Here is a 21,374-nt window from a genome sequence, read left to right as displayed (position 1 = left end):
GTCGCTGGTCACCGGGAGGAGGAGATCAGCACCTCTCCCTCCGCTGCCCCCCTGGAGGAAGCTGTAGGCTGCGGAGAGCTCACCCCTCAGCCTTCTCTTCTCCACGCTGAGCAGAGCGAGTGACCTCAGCCGCTCCTCCTCGGCCTTGCCCTCTAGGCCTTTCACCACCTGGGGCACCTTCCTCTGGCCACGTGCAAATTGTTTGATGGCCTCCTTATGCTGAGGCGCCCAGGACAGCACACAGTGCTTGAGGTGGGGCTGTGCCCGTGCAGCCCAATGTGGGGCAGTCACCTCCCTCGACCGGCGAGCTGTGCTGGGCTTGCTGCGCCCCAGGACGCGGGTGGCCCCTTTGGCTGCCAGGGCACACTGTTGGCTCACTTTCTGGGACAACACTTGCCAGCTTCCCGTCGACCACGACCTCTCCAGACTCCCCGGACTGCTGAAAAATACCAGAGAGAGGTCCCACGACGGCATGGGCCTGCTCTTTCTGTCCCCTGGGATGAATGCCATCGGGCCCGGTAGATTTCTGTGCATCCAGCAGCAGCAGCAGCAGCAGCAGCAGCAGCAGCAGCAGCAGCAGCAGCAGCAGCAGCAGCAGCAGCAAGTCCAAAACAAGTTTGGGGTCGGCTGGGAGTTTACTATCGCCCCAGTCACGCTCTTGCAGCACTGGGCTCCGGGGCTGCCAGGGCCTGTTGTCGGTGTTGAAGGCAGCGGCAAAAGAAGGCGTTCATTTTCTGCCTGACTCCTGCATGAAGGCCCCTGCTCACACAGGCCACCCTTCTGCCCTGCTTGCTTCACTTGCCACATTTTGCAACGGCCTGCTCCTGCGCTCCTAAGAGGTGGCTCTTAAAAAATGCCCAGCATTCCTGGGCCCCCATACCGTCAAGAGCAGATTGCCGGGGCACCTTACTAACTGGCTCCTTCAGTAGCCCCAGCTCTGCTCTCCCCACAGCCGGGGACAAAGTTTTGCCCGAGGTTTTTCTCCTGCGCCAACTATGTGAAACTCAACTACTTGGTGGGCACGGTGACCAAGACAGCCACCAGCCACCACTCTGCTGGCGGGTCCCTCTCCACTTGCAAACAACAGGCCTAGGAGGGCACCTTTCCTAGTTGGCTCCCTTAGAAGCAGAGGTACCGGCCTCGTTCAGCAAAGCAGCAGGGGCTTTGCTGCAGAAGTTCCAGTTTGTACTGGATACGCACTAAACTACCTGCTCGGTCAGCGCTGACTGAGATTAGGTGTCGAAGGCTGAAGAAAGCGGGCTTGTTCAGGCTCCTGTGGTGTGCCCCGGGATTCCTCCCTGGGAGGTACTCCTGAGAAGATGGTAACAAAGGGAGAGGTAGGGACACCCTCCTGCTGCAGCTGAAACCCCTCCCTTCTCTCCCAGCCCGCGTTCAAGAGACGGTTCACCCGATCCCGTCCCACTGACTGTACTACAACAGCCCCAGGAGGCAGACTGACAGCCTGCCGCGAGCTTGGCTGCGCTGATCCCTCCCAGCTCCCCGCAATCGGCAGGCAAAGCGGCTTTGAGAGTGCAGCGAGAAGAGGAAGAGAGAGACCTGCCCTTGCCTGGGTGGCCCAGCCGGTGGCCCACACCAGCACAGGGCCGGGAGACCTGCAGCTCGATGGCACGATACCTTTGCTCCACCTTTTCAGTGGCTTTGCTGGCAAGTTTGCTTGTGCGCCTCTTTTTCTCTCATCCGTCCATTCTCAAGAAGATTTTGGAACGGGGCGAGGGCAACAGAAGGCTTCAATGAAGTCACTGAGCTGGTGCCTAAACCCTTACAAAGGTGGTGTATCTGAAGAGGCAGCTAATACTGGAAAAGGAAAGCTGAGGAACTTCAAATAGGATTTCTTTTTTTCCTTGTCAACAGTCTACATTCCTTGAGGATTCGTATAGTTCTTACACGGTTTTAGTCATTCCACTGCTTCTGAAGCTTGCACCATCATCACGAAGGGGCTTTCAATTGTCAGCAACAAAGATGTCAACGACCAAAACTTGCTGGCAGAGAACTCTTCAAATCCTGAAGTCTTTCTACGGTGAGGACAACTTTTCAACAACATGATGGAAGGCAGAAGGAGAAGGCCAGTCTAGCTGCACACCCGGAACCGTGGGCAACATTTGTAAATGTGCAGATTTCCTTCATTCAGATGCCTCGATGCTGTCACTGTGGCGAGGTCCTCGTCACTTCAGGTACGTTCTCAGGAGTGAGATCTGCCCCATGGCCAATGACTAGAAATGATTCTGAAAGGCAGAGGCAAGAAGGGGTGACGGGACAGCATGGCCCACGTGGGGATCCATCCTGGCTCCCCGGAGGCGTGAGCAGGGCGTCTGCGCCCCTTCTACCGTGCTCTGGCGAGACAGGAACTACAACTCCTCGCGGCGTAAAGCGGTTCAGGCTCCATTGCTGGTGCTTTTGGGGACCACCAAAGCAACAGTTGGCCAGGAGCACCACCTACCAGAAGCGTGGCAAGCTTGGTAAGCGGGGAGGGACCAGGCACTGTGGGCGAGTGCCAGCAGGAGTGGATGGGGCTGCAGCAAAATGCCCCTTCAGGCTTCTCCCTGCGGGCGGCGGGCACGACCCAGCAGGGTGGGAGACTCTTGCCCAGGGCTGCCCACCGAGCGCCCAGCTCCTCCCTGCAGATCCTGGCACTGCACAGGGAAAGGCAGCCAGCTGGGGCAGGCAGCATTCAGGCACGGGCAGTGGTCCACGCAGACTGGTTCCACCACGCTCCCCCTCGCAGGGGACCTGTGTGAGGCGTCACGAGCGGGGATGAGACACAACCGCCACGGGCGCGGGTTGCAGGGGACCAAGCTAGAGCAACACAGGAACGTAAAAGGTGAAAACAAGAAACGGTATTTTTTCTCTTGATGCCATGTGCCTGCGGGGGCGGAAGGTTCGTTGTGACATCACCGTGTTCTGGAGGCTGACGTTACCGAGCAGTGCATTGTGACATCAGCCAGTGACGGGCTGTGACCTCACATCCCTCACCGCTTATCTTCGGGCGCCGGCAGAGCCTGGGCCAGTCTGGCTCGTGCCTGGCCTCCTGCCGAGCGTGCCTGCGAGGTCTGGAGGGTGGAGCGAGGCTTCTCCTGGTGCTGGGTGGTGCTTCGGGGGTTGCCGCCGGCAGCTCTCGGTGTCCATCCCCGAGCCATCGCCTGTGTTTCCCCGGCCCTCCCTGGATCAGGCAGCCGCGCACCGCGGGGTGTGCTTGCAGCAGCGCAGGTGAGCCATGCGGGGAACCGTCCCCCAGGGTGGCCGTAGGGCGGGCGATGGGGCCTGGGGATTCGAGAGGGTGTCCTCCTTGAGGGGCCTGGGCATTTCCTCCGCCCTTCCATTCCCTGGGGCAGCGGGTGACTGTGGTCTCTCTCCATTTTGCAGCGTGTGACACCAGTGATGGGGAGCTGCTTGTCATCCTCAGCTGTCCCCAACCTGCCGCAGGAAGAAGACATGGCCACGGAGACAGAGTGGGAGTGCCCCATCTGCCACGACGCTAAAAATGAGGTCGCTTCTGTGCTGCCTTGTCACCACCAGTTCTGTATGATCTGCATCATGCGTTGGGCAAGCAGGAATCCAACGTGCCCCCTTTGCGGAGGACCAATGGAGACTATCAAGTTTTCTGTGGGGGCAGAACACGACTATATAGAGATTAGCATCAGAACACTTGATGAGATGCCAGATGCCAGCAGGCAGGCAGGCGGAGCTCCTGACCTCCTGGCTGAAAGCAGGCCACATCACCCTGTGGCACCCTGTCCGTCGTCTCCACAGCAGATGCTGTCCCCAGCTGAGGAGGGAGCTGTAGGGACAGAGGCCGTGGGTGGCCTCCTGCCCAGCGTCTGGGCACCGCTCTTCCAAAGGCAAGAGCACCTGCTGGATCCCGTGCTGCCCTGGCTGCGCCAGGAGCTGGCAGCAATCTATGGGGACCAATGGTGGCTGGCAAGGAGTGCGGAGAGCAGCATCCTGCACTGCCTCTGCGCCTGCGGTCTGAATCGGGAGCTCATGGTCCAGCGGCTGCAGGACTCCCTTCAGGAATATGCGGCACAACTGGTCGACGGCATCGTCAATGTCATTGTGGAGCGGTGCAGCGAGGAGGCCCAGAGGCTGCTGCAGGCCCCTGCTGTGGTGGATGAGCACGACAGCGCTGTGGCCAGCACCGGCTCCACCAGCTCCTCCTCCAGATCCAGCTCCTCCACATCCAGCTACAGCACGTGCTGGGAGTGGAGTCCTGCCTGCAGCCTGGCTTCCTCCAGCAGCCCTGAGAGCTCCCCCGGGGAGGAGGGAGCCGGCACATCAGAGGCCCCCCTCCGCGGGCGTGCTGGCCGCCACCCATCTGTGCGCATCCCCGCGGAGCGGGAGGAGCCGGGGCAGGCGGCGGTGGCGGCTGGTCCCTCCTCCTAGGGCAGCCGCCGCAGCCCCTCGGCTCCCGCCCGGGACAGTGACCACTTGCCCAGGGGAGCCCGGCGCCCCGCAAAGAGGAGGGCCGCTGGCCCCCAGGACCCTCCCCAGCCCTGCAAGAGGCGGCCCCGCCGACGGCGCCAGCCTGGCTCCAGCTCCTCCATGTTCAAGGGCAAGGATATAAATTCCTCTTTCCCTGACACAGGCCCTGTGTGCTTCTTTCTCTCTCTCCTGGTTGCCGTCCCCGCTTCCTGTGCCCCACCGTGGGTGGCACCTGCCTTGTGGGGGGGCACGGCCATGGCCCCCCGAGCCCCCGGGCTGTGTGGGCAGCACGTCCTCCTGCAGGCAATCCTGCCGCAGCTGCAGCACAGCAGATGCCGAGGGCAGAGCGGGCAGGAGGGCAAGCTGCTCTCGTTGCACATGCAATGCCCTCCGCCTGCACCCCCGTCCCTCCCTCTGCCCGCTACCGACACTTCTGCTCTGCTCTGCTTTCTGTCTGGCGTCGGCCAGGGCAAACTCGCTACTGGGAGAGCTGTCGAGGAGGCAGGGACAAAGGGCAGGGCAGCGAGAGAAGAAATGTAGAAATATCACCAGAGGAGAAGAGATAAGGAGCACAAACTTGGGAAGATGCAGATGTGTGGACAGCAGGCGCGTGCTCAAATGTCACCTCCTTGTGTATATGCCGTGCCCTCACGTTCTCCTCAGATGCCGCAGTCACGGTACCAGGAGGCCTTGGTAGGGAAGTGCCACCTTCCAGGCTGAATCCTAGCTCTGAGAGAAAGTACAACGACCGCTGGGTTGGCTTGGCTTGGCTTGGGTGTGGGTTGAGCTGATTTTCTGAGTCCAGGTTGCACAGCAGTAGAAACTCCAATGCCATCAAGCCATGCAAACTCACGCCTAGCCTGGCCTGGCAGAGGATAGAATAGCACAGAGCAGAACAGAATATTCCCTTTGGATGGGAGGGAAAACGATCATCTCATCCAACTGCCTGACCCCTTCAGGGCTGACCAAAAGTTAAAGCGTGTTATTCAGGGCACTGTCCAAATGCCTCTTGGCCACTGACAGGCTTGGGGCATCGACCACCTCTCTGGGAAGCCTGTTCCAGCGTTTGACCACCCTCTCATCAGAGAAATGCTTCCTAACGTCAAGTGTGAACCTCTGCTGGCACAGCTCTGAGACATTCCCCCCAGCACAAGGGGCAACGGGCACAAGTGCAACCCGGGGAGTTTCACCCGGATGTGAGGAAAAAGTCTTTGCTTTGAGGGTGACATGGCCCTGGCACAGGCTGCCCAGAGGGTTGGTTGGGTCTCCTTCTCTGGAGACATTCAGAACCTGCCTGGATGCGATTCTGTGCAACCTGCTCTAGGTGGACCTGCTTTAGCAGGGGGTTGGGCGGGGTGATCTCCAGAGGTCCCTTCCAACACTAGCCATGCTGTGATCCTGTGATTCTGGGAGCCTATCGCTGAATACCAGGGGGAAGAGGTCAGCACCTCCCTCTCCGCTTCCCCTCCTCGGGAAGCTGCAGAGGGCAGTGAGGATGCCCCTCAGCCCCCTTCTCTCCAAACTAGACAAACCCAGGATCCTTGGGTGCTCCTCACAGGACATGCCTTCCAGGCCTTTCACCAGCCGCGTTGCCCTCCTCTGGGTGCACGGCACGCCACTGACGATCGCCCAGTGCTCCAGTCTATCTGGATTCCTCTGCAAGGCCTCTTGCCCCTTGAGAGAGTCAACAGGACCTCCCAGTCTGCGGTCATCAGCAGACTTGCTGATGAGGCGTTCAACTGCTGCATGCCGATCATTGAGGAAAATATTGAACAGAACCAGCCCTGGACCTGAGCCACCGCTGGTGGCTGGTCGCCAGCCACGTGTAGCCCCATTCACTACAAGGCACTGAGACCTGCCAGCCAGCCACTTCTTCACCCAGCGCACCCTGAACCCGCTCAGCCCGCAGCTGGACAGCTTGTTCAGAAGGACACTGCGAGGGACAGTGTCAAAATCCCCACTGCAGTCCAGGGGAACTACACCCACTGCCTTCCCTTCAATCCCTGGGCGGGTGACCTTATATTGCAAGGACACCTGATTAGTTAGGCGAGACTTTCCCTTTGCAAACCCATGTTGACTGTGCCTGATCACAGGGTGACAGAAAATCTCAAGGCGGAAGGGAGCCATAAGGATCATGGAGTCCCACTCCCTGCTCCTTGCAGAACTAGCTGACGCTAAACCATGTGGCTAAGAGCATGGCCCAGACGCTCCTTGAACTCTGACAGGCTTGGTGCCGGGACCGCTTCCCTGGAGAGGCCTTTCCAGTGACCCAGCATGCCCTCAGTGACGAACCTCTTCCTGATGTCCCATGAGAACGTCCCCCGAGGCAGCTTCATTCCCTTTCCCCGAGCCCTGTCGCTGGTCACCGGGAGGAGGAGATCAGCACCTCTCCCTCCGCTGCCCCCCTGGAGGAAGCTGTAGGCTGCGGAGAGCTCACCCCTCAGCCTTCTCTTCTCCACGCTGAGCAGAGCGAGTGACCTCAGCCGCTCCTCCTCGGCCTTGCCCTCTAGGCCTTTCACCACCTGGGGCACCTTCCTCTGGCCACGTGCAAATTGTTTGATGGCCTCCTTATGCTGAGGCGCCCAGGACAGCACACAGTGCTTGAGGTGGGGCTGTGCCCGTGCAGCCCAATGTGGGGCAGTCACCTCCCTCGACCGGCGAGCTGTGCTGGGCTTGCTGCGCCCCAGGACGCGGGTGGCCCCTTTGGCTGCCAGGGCACACTGTTGGCTCACTTTCTGGGACAACACTTGCCAGCTTCCCGTCGACCACGACCTCTCCAGACTCCCCGGACTGCTGAAAAATACCAGAGAGAGGTCCCACGACGGCATGGGCCTGCTCTTTCTGTCCCCTGGGATGAATGCCATCGGGCCCGGTAGATTTCTGTGCATCCAGCAGCAGCAGCAGCAGCAGCAGCAGCAGCAGCAGCAGCAGCAGCAGCAGCAAGTCCAAAACAAGTTTGGGGTCGGCTGGGAGTTTACTATCGCCCCAGTCACGCTCTTGCAGCACTGGGCTCCGGGGCTGCCAGGGCCTGTTGTCGGTGTTGAAGGCAGCGGCAAAAGAAGGCGTTCATTTTCTGCCTGACTCCTGCATGAAGGCCCCTGCTCACACAGGCCACCCTTCTGCCCTGCTTGCTTCACTTGCCACATTTTGCAACGGCCTGCTCCTGCGCTCCTAAGAGATGGCTCTTAAAAAATGCCCAGCATTCCTGGGCCCCCATACCGTCAAGAGCAGATTGCCGGGGCACCTTACTAACTGGCTCCTTCAGTAGCCCCAGCTCTGCTCTCCCCACAGCCGGGGACAAAGTTTTGCCCGAGGTTTTTTCTCCTGCGCCAACTATGTGAAACTCAACTACTTGGTGGGCACGGTGACCAAGACAGCCACCAGCCACCACTCTGCTGGCGGGTCCCTCTCCACTTGCAAACAACAGGCCTAGGAGGGCACCTTTCCTAGTTGGCTCCCTTAGAAGCAGAGGTACCGGCCTCGTTCAGCAAAGCAGCAGGGGCTTTGCTGCAGAAGTTCCAGTTTGTACTGGATACGCACTAAACTACCTGCTCGGTCAGCGCTGACTGAGATTAGGTGTCGAAGGCTGAAGAAAGCGGGCTTGTTCAGGCTCCTGTGGTGTGCCCCGGGATTCCTCCCTGGGAGGTACTCCTGAGAAGATGGTAACAAAGGGAGAGGTAGGGACACCCTCCTGCTGCAGCTGAAACCCCTCCCTTCTCTCCCAGCCCGCGTTCAAGAGACGGTTCACCCGATCCCGTCCCACTGACTGTACTACAACAGCCCCAGGAGGCAGACTGACAGCCTGCCGCGAGCTTGGCTGCGCTGATCCCTCCCAGCTCCCCGCAATCGGCAGGCAAAGCGGCTTTGAGAGTGCAGCGAGAAGAGGAAGAGAGAGACCTGCCCTTGCCTGGGTGGCCCAGCCGGTGGCCCACACCAGCACAGGGCCGGGAGACCTGCAGCTCGATGGCACGATACCTTTGCTCCACCTTTTCAGTGGCTTTGCTGGCAAGTTTGCTTGTGCGCCTCTTTTTCTCTCATCCGTCCATTCTCAAGAAGATTTTGGAACGGGGCGAGGGCAACAGAAGGCTTCAATGAAGTCACTGAGCTGGTGCCTAAACCCTTACAAAGGTGGTGTATCTGAAGAGGCAGCTAATACTGGAAAAGGAAAGCTGAGGAACTTCAAATAGGATTTCTTTTTTTCCTTGTCAACAGTCTACATTCCTTGAGGATTCGTATAGTTCTTACACGGTTTTAGTCATTCCACTGCTTCTGAAGCTTGCACCATCATCACGAAGGGGCTTTCAATTGTCAGCAACAAAGATGTCAACGACCAAAACTTGCTGGCAGAGAACTCTTCAAATCCTGAAGTCTTTCTACGGTGAGGACAACTTTTCAACAACATGATGGAAGGCAGAAGGAGAAGGCCAGTCTAGCTGCACACCCGGAACCGTGGGCAACATTTGTAAATGTGCAGATTTCCTTCATTCAGATGCCTCGATGCTGTCACTGTGGCGAGGTCCTCGTCACTTCAGGTACGTTCTCAGGAGTGAGATCTGCCCCATGGCCAATGACTAGAAATGATTCTGAAAGGCAGAGGCAAGAAGGGGTGACGGGACAGCATGGCCCACGTGGGGATCCATCCTGGCTCCCCGGAGGCGTGAGCAGGGCGTCTGCGCCCCTTCTACCGTGCTCTGGCGAGACAGGAACTACAACTCCTCGCGGCGTAAAGCGGTTCAGGCTCCATTGCTGGTGCTTTTGGGGACCACCAAAGCAACAGTTGGCCAGGAGCACCACCTACCAGAAGCGTGGCAAGCTTGGTAAGCGGGAGGGACCAGGCACTGTGGGCGAGTGCCAGCAGGAGTGGATGGGGCTGCAGCAAAATGCCCCTTCAGGCTTCTCCCTGCGGGCGGCGGGCACGACCCAGCAGGGTGGGAGACTCTTGCCCAGGGCTGCCCACCGAGCGCCCAGCTCCTCCCTGCAGATCCTGGCACTGCACAGGGAAAGGCAGCCAGCTGGGGCAGGCAGCATTCAGGCACGGGCAGTGGTCCACGCAGACTGGTTCCACCACGCTCCCCCTCGCAGGGGACCTGTGTGAGGCGTCACGAGCGGGGATGAGACACACCGCCACGGGCGCGGGTTGCAGGGGACCAAGCTAGAGCAACACAGGAACGTAAAAGGTGAAAACAAGAAACGGTATTTTTTCTCTTGATGCCATGTGCCTGCGGGGGCGGAAGGTTCGTTGTGACATCACCGTGTTCTGGAGGCTGACGTTACCGAGCAGTGCATTGTGACATCAGCCAGTGACGGGCTGTGACCTCACATCCCTCACCGCTTATCTTCGGGCGCCGGCAGAGCCTGGGCCAGTCTGGCTCGTGCCTGGCCTCCTGCCGAGCGTGCCTGCGAGGTCTGGAGGGTGGAGCGAGGCTTCTCCTGGTGCTGGGTGGTGCTTCGGGGGTTGCCGCCGGCAGCTCTCGGTGTCCATCCCCGAGCCATCGCCTGTGTTTCCCCGGCCCTCCCTGGATCAGGCAGCCGCGCACCGCGGGGTGTGCTTGCAGCAGCGCAGGTGAGCCGTGCGGGGAACCGTCCCCCAGGGTGGCCGTAGGGCGGGCGATGGGGCCTGGGGATTCAAGAGGGTGTCCTCCTTGAGGGGCCTGGGCATTTCCTCCGCCCTTCCATTCCCTGGGGCAGCGGGTGACTGTGGTCTCTCTCCATTTTGCAGCGTGTGACACCAGTGATGGGGAGCTGCTTGTCATCCTCAGCTGTCCCCAACCTGCCGCAGGAAGAAGACATGGCCACGGAGACAGAACAGACATGCCCCCTCTGCCACAATGCTGAAGACGGGATTGCTTATGTTATACCCTGTAACCACCAGTTCTGCCTGGGCTGCATCATTCGTTGGAGAGAGAACAGCCTTTTCTGCCCCCTTTGCAGAGGACCAATGGAGACTATCAAGTTTTCTGTGTGGGCAGAAAATGACTTCCTACTGTATACTTTCATAGAAACTGATGAGTTGCCAGATGCCAGCAGGCAGGCAGGCGGAGCTCGTGACCTCCTGGCTGAAAGCAGGCCCTACATCCCCCTGGTGGCCCCTCCGTCGTCTCCACAGCAGATGCTGTCCCCAGCTGAGGAGGGAGCTGTAGGGACAGAGGCCGTGGGTGGCCTCCTGCCCAGCGTCTGGGCACCGCTCTTCCAAAGGCAAGAGCACCTGCTGGATCCCGTGCTGCCCTGGCTGCGCCAGGAGCTGGCAGCAATCTATGGGGACCAATGGTGGCTGGCAAGGAGTGCGGAGAGCAGCATCCTGCACTGCCTCTGCGCCTGCGGTCTGAATCGGGAGCTCATGGTCCAGCGGCTGCAGGACTCCCTTCAGGAATATGCGGCACAACTGGTCGACGGCATCGTCAATGTCATTGTGGAGCGGTGCAGCGAGGAGGCCCAGAGGCTGCTGCAGGCCCCTGCTGTGGTGGATGAGCACGACAGCGCTGTGGCCAGCACCGGCTCCACCAGCTCCTCCTCCAGATCCAGCTCCTCCACATCCAGCTACAGCACGTGCTGGGAGTGGAGTCCTGCCTGCAGCCTGGCTTCCTCCAGCAGCCCTGAGAGCTCCCCCGGGGAGGAGGGAGCCGGCACATCAGAGGCCCCCCTCCGCGGGCGTGCTGGCCGCCACCCATCTGTGCGCATCCCCGCGGAGCGGGAGGAGCCGGGGCAGGCGGCGGTGGCGGCTGGTCCCTCCTCCTAGGGCAGCCGCCGCAGCCCCTCGGCTCCCGCCCGGGACAGTGACCACTTGCCCAGGGGAGCCCGGCGCCCCGCAAAGAGGAGGGCCGCTGGCCCCCAGGACCCTCCCCAGCCCTGCAAGAGGCGGCCCCGCCGACGGCGCCAGCCTGGCTCCAGCTCCTCCATGTTCAAGGGCAAGGATATAAATTCCTCTTTCCCTGACACAGGCCCTGTGTGCTTCTTTCTCTCTCTCCTGGTTGCCGTCCCCGCTTCCTGTGCCCCACCGTGGGTGGCACCTGCCTTGTGGGGGGCACGGCCATGGCCCCCCGAGCCCCCGGGCTGTGTGGGCAGCACGTCCTCCTGCAGGCAATCCTGCCGCAGCTGCAGCACAGCAGATGCCGAGGGCAGAGCGGGCAGGAGGGCAAGCTGCTCTCGTTGCACATGCAATGCCCTCCGCCTGCACCCCGTCCCTCCCTCTGCCCGCTACCGACACTTCTGCTCTGCTCTGCTTTCTGTCTGGCGTCGGCCAGGGCAAACTCGCTACTGGGAGAGCTGTCGAGGAGGCAGGGACAAAGGGCAGGGCAGCGAGAGAAGAAATGTAGAAATATCACCAGAGGAGAAGAGATAAGGAGCACAAACTTGGGAAGATGCAGATGTGTGGACAGCAGGCGCGTGCTCAAATGTCACCTCCTTGTGTATATGCCGTGCCCTCACGTTCTCCTCAGATGCCGCAGTCACGGTACCAGGAGGCCTTTGGTAGGGAAGTGCCACCTTCCAGGCTGAATCCTAGCTCTGAGAGAAAGTACAACGACAGCTGGGTTGGCTTGGGTTGGCTTGGGTGTGGGTTGAGCTGGTTTTCTGAGTCCAGGTTGCACAGCAGTAGAAACTCCAATGCCATCAAGCCATGCAAACTCACGCCTAGCCTGGCCTGGCAGAGGATAGAATAGCACAGAGCAGAACAGAATATTCCCTTTGGATGGGAGGGAAAACGATCATCTCATCCAACTGCCTGACCCCTTCAGGGCTGACCAAAAGTTAAGCGTGTTATTCAGGGCACTGTCCAAATGCCTCTTGGCCACTGACAGGCTTGGGGCATCGACCACCTCTCTGGGAAGCCTGTTCCAGCGTTTGACCACCCTCTCATCAGAGAAATGCTTCCTAACGTCAAGTGTGAACCTCTGCTGGCACGGCTCTGAGACATTCCCCCCAGCACAAGGGGCAACGGGCACAAAGTGCAACCCGGGGAGTTTCACCCGGATGTGAGGAAAAAGTCTTTGCTTTGAGGGTGACATGGCCCTGGCACAGGCTGCCCAGAGGGTTGGTTGGGTCTCCTTCTCTGGAGACATTCAGAACCTGCCTGGATGCGATTCTGTGCAACCTGCTCTAGGTGGACCTGCTTTAGCAGGGGGTTGGGCGGGGTGATCTCCAGAGGTCCCTTCCAACACTAGCCATGCTGTGATCCTGTGATTCTGGGAGCCTATCGCTGAATACCAGGGGGAAGAGGTCAGCACCTCCCTCTCCGCTTCCCCTCCTCGGGAAGCTGCAGAGGGCAGTGAGGATGCCCCTCAGCCCCCTTCTCTCCAAACTAGACAAACCCAGGATCCTTGGGTGCTCCTCACAGGACATGCCTTCCAGGCCTTTCACCAGCCGCGTTGCCCTCCTCTGGGTGCACGGCACGCCACTGACGATCGCCCAGTGCTCCAGTCTATCTGGATTCCTCTGCAAGGCCTCTTGCCCCTTGAGAGAGTCAACAGGACCTCCCAGTCTGCGGTCATCAGCAGACTTGCTGATGAGGCGTTCAACTGCTGCATGCCGATCATTGAGGAAAATATTGAACAGAACCAGCCCTGGACCTGAGCCACCGCTGGTGGCTGGTCGCCAGCCACGTGTAGCCCCATTCACTACAAGGCACTGAGACCTGCCAGCCAGCCACTTCTTCACCCAGCGCACCCTGAACCCGCTCAGCCCGCAGCTGGACAGCTTGTTCAGAAGGACACTGCGAGGGACAGTGTCAAAATCCCCACTGCAGTCCAGGGGAACTACACCCACTGCCTTCCCTTCAATCCCTGGGCGGGTGACCTTATATTGCAAGGACACCTGATTAGTTAGGCGAGACTTTCCCTTTGCAAACCCATGTTGACTGTGCCTGATCACAGGGTGACAGAAAATCTCAAGGCGGAAGGGAGCCATAAGGATCATGGAGTCCCACTCCCTGCTCCTTGCAGAACTAGCTGAAGCTAAACCATGTGGCTAAGAGCATGGCCCAGACGCTCCTTGAACTCTGACAGGCTTGGTGCCGGGACCGCTTCCCTGGAGAGGCCTTTCCAGTGACCCAGCATGCCCTCAGTGACGAACCTCTTCCTGATGTCCCATGAGAACGTCCCCCGAGGCAGCTTCATTCCCTTTCCCCGAGCCCTGTCGCTGGTCACCGGGAGGAGGAGATCAGCACCTCTCCCTCCGCTGCCCCCCTGGAGGAAGCTGTAGGCTGCGGAGAGCTCACCCCTCAGCCTTCTCTTCTCCACGCTGAGCAGAGCGAGTGACCTCAGCCGCTCCTCCTCGGCCTTGCCCTCTAGGCCTTTCACCACCTGGGGCACCTTCCTCTGGCCACGTGCAAATTGTTTGATGGCCTCCTTATGCTGAGGCGCCCAGGACAGCACACAGTGCTTGAGGTGGGGCTGTGCCCGTGCAGCCCAATGTGGGGCAGTCACCTCCCTCGACCGGCGAGCTGTGCTGGGCTTGCTGCGCCCCAGGACGCGGGTGGCCCCTTTGGCTGCCAGGGCACACTGTTGGCTCACTTTCTGGGACAACACTTGCCAGCTTCCCGTCGACCACGACCTCTCCAGACTCCCCGGACTGCTGAAAAATACCAGAGAGAGGTCCCACGACGGCATGGGCCTGCTCTTTCTGTCCCCTGGGATGAATGCCATCGGGCCCGGTAGATTTCTGTGCATCCAGCAGCAGCAGCAGCAGCAGCAGCAGCAGCAGCAGCAAGTCCAAAACAAGTTTGGGGTCGGCTGGGAGTTTACTATCGCCCCAGTCACGCTCTTGCAGCACTGGGCTCCGGGGCTGCCAGGGCCTGTTGTCGGTGTTGAAGGCAGCGGCAAAAGAAGGCGTTCATTTTCTGCCTGACTCCTGCATGAAGGCCCCTGCTCACACAGGCCACCCTTCTGCCCTGCTTGCTTCACTTGCCACATTTTGCAACGGCCTGCTCCTGCGCTCCTAAGAGATGGCTCTTAAAAAATGCCCAGCATTCCTGGGCCCCCATACCGTCAAGAGCAGATTGCCGGGGCACCTTACTAACTGGCTCCTTCAGTAGCCCCAGCTCTGCTCTCCCCACAGCCGGGGACAAAGTTTTGCCCGAGGTTTTTCTCCTGCGCCAACTATGTGAAACTCAACTACTTGGTGGGCACGGTGACCAAGACAGCCACCAGCCACCACTCTGCTGGCGGGTCCCTCTCCACTTGCAAACAACAGGCCTAGGAGGGCACCTTTCCTAGTTGGCTCCCTTAGAAGCAGAGGTACCGGCCTCGTTCAGCAAAGCAGCAGGGGCTTTGCTGCAGAAGTTCCAGTTTGTACTGGATACGCACTAAACTACCTGCTCGGTCAGCGCTGACTGAGATTAGGTGTCGAAGGCTGAAGAAAGCGGGCTTGTTCAGGCTCCTGTGGTGTGCCCCGGGATTCCTCCCTGGGAGGTACTCCTGAGAAGATGGTAACAAAGGGAGAGGTAGGGACACCCTCCTGCTGCAGCTGAAACCCCTCCCTTCTCTCCCAGCCCGCGTTCAAGAGACGGTTCACCCGATCCCGTCCCACTGACTGTACTACAACAGCCCCAGGAGGCAGACTGACAGCCTGCCGCGAGCTTGGCTGCGCTGATCCCTCCCAGCTCCCCGCAATCGGCAGGCAAAGCGGCTTTGAGAGTGCAGCGAGAAGAGGAAGAGAGAGACCTGCCCTTGCCTGGGTGGCCCAGCCGGTGGCCCACACCAGCACAGGGCCGGGAGACCTGCAGCTCGATGGCACGATACCTTTGCTCCACCTTTTCAGTGGCTTTGCTGGCAAGTTTGCTTGTGCGCCTCTTTTTCTCTCATCCGTCCATTCTCAAGAAGATTTTGGAACGGGGCGAGGGCAACAGAAGGCTTCAATGAAGTCACTGAGCTGGTGCCTAAACCCTTACAAAGGTGGTGTATCTGAAGAGGCAGCTAATACTGGAAAAGGAAAGCTGAGGAACTTCAAATAGGATTTCTTTTTTTCCTTGTCAACAGTCTACATTCCTTGAGGATTCGTATAGTTCTTACACGGTTTTAGTCATTCCACTGCTTCTGAAGCTTGCACCATCATCACGAAGGGGCTTTCAATTGTCAGCAACAAAGATGTCAACGACCAAAACTTGCTGGCAGAGAACTCTTCAAATCCTGAAGTCTTTCTACGGTGAGGACAACTTTTCAACAACATGATGGAAGGCAGAAGGAGAAGGCCAGTCTAGCTGCACACCCGGAACCGTGGGCAACATTTGTAAATGTGCAGATTTCCTTCATTCAGATGCCTCGATGCTGTCACTGTGGCGAGGTCCTCGTCACTTCAGGTACGTTCTCAGGAGTGAGATCTGCCCCATGGCCAATGACTAGAAATGATTCTGAAAGGCAGAGGCAAGAAGGGGTGACGGGACAGCATGGCCCACGTGGGGATCCATCCTGGCTCCCCGGAGGCGTGAGCAGGGCGTCTGCGCCCCTTCTACCGTGCTCTGGCGAGACAGGAACTACAACTCCTCGCGGCGTAAAGCGGTTCAGGCTCCATTGCTGGTGCTTTTGGGGACCACCAAAGCAACAGTTGGCCAGGAGCACCACCTACCAGAAGCGTGGCAAGCTTGGTAAGCGGGGAGGGACCAGGCACTGTGGGCGAGTGCCAGCAGGAGTGGATGGGGCTGCAGCAAAATGCCCCTTCAGGCTTCTCCCTGCGGGCGGCGGGCACGACCCAGCAGGGTGGGAGACTCTTGCCCAGGGCTGCCCACCGAGCGCCCAGCTCCTCCCTGCAGATCCTGGCACTGCACAGGGAAAGGCAGCCAGCTGGGGCAGGCAGCATTCAGGCACGGGCAGTGGTCCACGCAGACTGGTTCCACCACGCTCCCCCTCGCAGGGGACCTGTGTGAGGCGTCACGAGCGGGGATGAGACACAACCGCCACGGCGCGGGTTGCAGGGGACCAAGCTAGAGCAACACAGGAACGTAAAAGGTGAAAACAAGAAACGGTATTTTTTTCTCTTGATGCCATGTGCCTGCGGGGGCGGAAGGTTCGTTGTGACATCACCGTGTTCTGGAGGCTGACGTTACCGAGCAGTGCATTGTGACATCAGCCAGTGACGGGCTGTGACCTCACATCCCTCACCGCTTATCTTCGGGCGCCGGCAGAGCCTGGGCCAGTCTGGCTCGTGCCTGGCCTCCTGCCGAGCGTGCCTGCGAGGTCTGGAGGGTGGAGCGAGGCTTCTCCTGGTGCTGGGTGGTGCTTCGGGGGTTGCCGCCGGCAGCTCTCGGTGTCCATCCCCGAGCCATCGCCTGTGTTTCCCGGCCCTCCCTGGATCAGGCAGCCGCGCACCGCGGGGTGTGCTTGCAGCAGCGCAGGTGAGCCGTGCGGGGAACCGTCCCCCAGGGTGGCCGTAGGGCGGGCGATGGGGCCTGGGGATTCGAGAGGGTGTCCTCCTTGAGGGGCCTGGGCATTTCCTCCGCCCTTCCATTCCCTGGGGCAGCGGGTGACTGTGGTCTCTCTCCATTTTGCAGCGTGTGACACCAGTGATGGGGAGCTGCTTGTCATCCTCAGCTGTCCCCAACCTGCCGCAGGAAGAAGACATGGCCACGGAGACAGAGTGGGAGTGCCCCATCTGCCACGACGCTAAAATGAGGTCGCTTCTGTGCTGCCTTGTCACCACCAGTTCTGTATGATCTGCATCATGCGTTGGGCAAGCAGGAATCCAACGTGCCCCCTTTGCAGAGGACCAATGGAGAATCTCAGGTTTTCTGTGGGGGCAGAACACGCCTATATAGAGATTAGCATCAGAACACTTGATGAGATGCCAGATGCCAGCAGGCAGGCAGGCGGAGCTCCTGACCTCCTGGCTGAAAGCAGGCCCTACATCCCCCTGGTGGCCCCTCCGTCGTCTCCACAGCAGATGCTGTCCCCAGCTGAGGAGGGAGCTGTAGGGACAGAGGCCGTGGGTGGCCTCCTGCCCAGCGTCTGGGCACCGCTCTTCCAAAGGCAAGAGCACCTGCTGGATCCCGTGCTGCCCTGGCTGCGCCAGGAGCTGGCAGCAATCTATGGGGACCAATGGTGGCTGGCAAGGAGTGCGGAGAGCAGCATCCTGCACTGCCTCTGCGCCTGCGGTCTGAATCGGGAGCTCATGGTCCAGCGGCTGCAGGACTCCCTTCAGGAATATGCGGCACAACTGGTCGACGGCATCGTCAATGTCATTGTGGAGCGGTGCAGCGAGGAGGCCCAGAGGCTGCTGCAGGCCCCTGCTGTGGTGGATGAGCACGACAGCGCTGTGGCCAGCACCGGCTCCACCAGCTCCTCCTCCAGATCCAGCTCCTCCACATCCAGCTACAGCACGTGCTGGGAGTGGAGTCCTGCCTGCAGCCTGGCTTCCTCCAGCAGCCCTGAGAGCTCCCCCGGGGAGGAGGGAGCCGGCACATCAGAGGCCCCCCTCCGCGGGCGTGCTGGCCGCCACCCATCTGTGCGCATCCCGCGGAGCGGGAGGAGCCGGGGCAGGCGGCGGTGGCGGCTGGTCCCTCCTCCTAGGGCAGCCGCCGCAGCCCCTCGGCTCCCGCCCGGGACAGTGACCACTTGCCCAGGGGAGCCCGGCGCCCCGCAAAGAGGAGGGCCGCTGGCCCCCAGGACCCTCCCCAGCCCTGCAAGAGGCGGCCCCGCCGACGGCGCCAGCCTGGCTCCAGCTCCTCCATGTTCAAGGGCAAGGATATAAATTCCTCTTTCCCTGACACAGGCCCTGTGTGCTTCTTTCTCTCTCTCCTGGTTGCCGTCCCCGCTTCCTGTGCCCCACCGTGGGTGGCACCTGCCTTGTGGGGGGGCACGGCCATGGCCCCCCGAGCCCCCGGGCTGTGTGGGCAGCACGTCCTCCTGCAGGCAATCCTGCCGCAGCTGCAGCACAGCAGATGCCGAGGGCAGAGCGGGCAGGAGGGCAAGCTGCTCTCGTTGCACATGCAATGCCCTCCGCCTGCACCCCGTCCCTCCCTCTGCCCGCTACCGACACTTCTGCTCTGCTCTGCTTTCTGTCTGGCGTCGGCCAGGGCAAACTCGCTACTGGGAGAGCTGTCGAGGAGGCAGGGACAAAGGGCAGGGCAGCGAGAGAAGAAATGTAGAAATATCACCAGAGGAGAAGAGATAAGGAGCACAAACTTGGGAAGATGCAGATGTGTGGACAGCAGGCGCGTGCTCAAATGTCACCTCCTTGTGTATATGCCGTGCCCTCACGTTCTCCTCAGATGCCGCAGTCACGGTACCAGGAGGCCTTTGGTAGGGAAGTGCCACCTTCCAGGCTGAATCCTAGCTCTGAGAGAAAGTACAACGACAGCTGGGTTGGCTTGGGTTGGCTTGGGTGTGGGTTGAGCTGGTTTTCTGAGTCCAGGTTGCACAGCAGTAGAAACTCCAATGCCATCAAGCCATGCAAACTCACGCCTAGCCTGGCCTGGCAGAGGATAGAATAGCACAGAGCAGAACAGAATATTCCCTTTGGATGGGAGGGAAAACGATCATCTCATCCAACTGCCTGACCCCTTCAGGGCTGACCAAAAGTTAAAGCGTGTTATTCAGGGCACTGTCCAAATGCCTCTTGGCCACTGACAGGCTTGGGGCATCGACCACCTCTCTGGGAAGCCTGTTCCAGCGTTTGACCACCCTCTCATCAGAGAAATGCTTCCTAACGTCAAGTGTGAACCTCTGCTGGCACAGCTCTGAGACATTCCCCCCAGCACAAGGGGCAACGGGCACAAAGTGCAACCCGGGGAGTTTCACCCGGATGTGAGGAAAAAGTCTTTGCTTTGAGGGTGACATGGCCCTGGCACAGGCTGCCCAGAGGGTTGGTTGGGTCTCCTTCTCTGGAGACATTCAGAACCTGCCTGGATGCGATTCTGTGCAACCTGCTCTAGGTGGACCTGCTTTAGCAGGGGGTTGGGCGGGGTGATCTCCAGAGGTCCCTTCCAACACTAGCCATGCTGTGATCCTGTGATTCTGGGAGCCTATCGCTGAATACCAGGGGGAAGAGGTCAGCACCTCCCTCTCCGCTTCCCCTCCTCGGGAAGCTGCAGAGGGCAGTGAGGATGCCCCTCAGCCCCCTTCTCTCCAAACTAGACAAACCCAGGATCCTTGGGTGCTCCTCACAGGACATGCCTTCCAGGCCTTTCACCAGCCGCGTTGCCCTCCTCTGGGTGCACGGCACGCCACTGACGATCGCCCAGTGCTCCAGTCTATCTGGATTCCTCTGCAAGGCCTCTTGCCCCTTGAGAGAGTCAACAGGACCTCCCAGTCTGCGGTCATCAGCAGACTTGCTGATGAGGCGTTCAACTGCTGCATGCCGATCATTGAGGAAAATATTGAACAGAACCAGCCCTGGACCTGAGCCACCGCTGGTGGCTGGTCGCCAGCCACGTGTAGCCCCATTCACTACAAGGCACTGAGACCTGCCAGCCAGCCACTTCTTCACCCAGCGCACCCTGAACCCGCTCAGCCCGCAGCTGGACAGCTTGTTCAGAAGGACACTGCGAGGGACAGTGTCAAAATCCCCACTGCAGTCCAGGGGAACTACACCCACTGCCTTCCCTTCAATCCCTGGGCGGGTGACCTTATATTGCAAGGACACCTGATTAGTTAGGCGAGACTTTCCCTTTGCAAACCCATGTTGACTGTGCCTGATCACAGGGTGACAGAAAATCTCAAGGCGGAAGGGAGCCATAAGGATCATGGAGTCCCACTCCCTGCTCCTTGCAGAACTAGCTGAAGCTAAACCATGTGGCTAAGAGCATGGCCCAGACGCTCCTTGAACTCTGACAGGCTTGGTGCCGGGACCGCTTCCCTGGAGAGGCCTTTCCAGTGACCCAGCATGCCCTCAGTGACGAACCTCTTCCTGATGTCCCATGAGAACGTCCCCCGAGGCAGCTTCATTCCCTTTCCCCGAGCCCTGTCGCTGGTCACCGGGAGGAGGAGATCAGCACCTCTCCCTCCGCTGCCCCCCTGGAGGAAGCTGTAGGCTGCGGAGAGCTCACCCCTCAGCCTTCTCTTCTCCACGCTGAGCAGAGCGAGTGACCTCAGCCGCTCCTCCTCGGCCTTGCCCTCTAGGCCTTTCACCACCTGGGGCACCTTCCTCTGGCCACGTGCAAATTGTTTGATGGCCTCCTTATGCTGAGGCGCCCAGGACAGCACACAGTGCTTGAGGTGGGGCTGTGCCCGTGCAGCCCAATGTGGGGCAGTCACCTCCCTCGACCGGCGAGCTGTGCTGGGCTTGCTGCGCCCCAGGACGCGGGTGGCCCCTTTGGCTGCCAGGGCACACTGTTGGCTCACTTTCTGGGACAACACTTGCCAGCTTCCCGTCGACCACGACCTCTCCAGACTCCCCGGACTGCTGAAAAATACCAGAGAGAGGTCCCACGACGGCATGGGCCTGCTCTTTCTGTCCCCTGGGATGAATGCCATTGGGCCCGGTAGATTTCTGTGCATCCAGCAGCAGCAGCAGCAGCAGCAGCAGCAGCAGCAGCAGCAGCAGCAGCAGCAAGTCCAAAACAAGTTTGGGGTCGGCTGGGAGTTTACTATCGCCCCAGTCACGCTCTTGCAGCACTGGGCTCCGGGGCTGCCAGGGCCTGTTGTCGGTGTTGAAGGCAGCGGCAAAAGAAGGCGTTCATTTTCTGCCTGACTCCTGCATGAAGGCCCCTGCTCACACAGGCCACCCTTCTGCCCTGCTTGCTTCACTTGCCACATTTTGCAACGGCCTGCTCCTGCGCTCCTAAGAGGTGGCTCTTAAAAAATGCCCAGCATTCCTGGGCCCCCATACCGTCAAGAGCAGATTGCCGGGGCACCTTACTAACTGGCTCCTTCAGTAGCCCCAGCTCTGCTCTCCCCACAGCCGGGGACAAAGTTTTGCCCGAGGTTTTTCTCCTGCGCCAACTATGTGAAACTCAACTACTTGGTGGGCACGGTGACCAAGACAGCCACCAGCCACCACTCTGCTGGCGGGTC

General features: G+C 59.9%; 1 protein-coding gene across 1 annotated transcript; it reads left to right on the top strand.

Annotated features, from left to right (window-relative positions):
- Positions 1–2,976: 2,976 nt before the first annotated feature.
- Positions 2,977–4,584, top strand: LOC119141899. The gene is made up of 2 exons (XM_037374569.1): positions 2,977–3,225; positions 3,382–4,584. The coding sequence occupies exon 2, from the start codon at positions 3,397–3,399 to the stop codon at positions 4,396–4,398; it is 1,002 nt and encodes a 333-aa protein (XP_037230466.1). The 5' UTR covers positions 2,977–3,225; positions 3,382–3,396; the 3' UTR covers positions 4,399–4,584.
- The last annotated feature ends 16,790 nt before the right edge of the window (positions 4,585–21,374 follow it).

This window comes from Falco rusticolus, chromosome Z (assembly GCF_015220075.1).
Source record: "Falco rusticolus isolate bFalRus1 chromosome Z, bFalRus1.pri, whole genome shotgun sequence".
Lineage (NCBI taxonomy): Eukaryota > Metazoa > Chordata > Aves > Falconiformes > Falconidae > Falco > Falco rusticolus.
The sequence above is the reverse complement of the archived record's forward strand: the minus strand, read 5'-3'. Positions and strand labels throughout refer to the sequence as shown.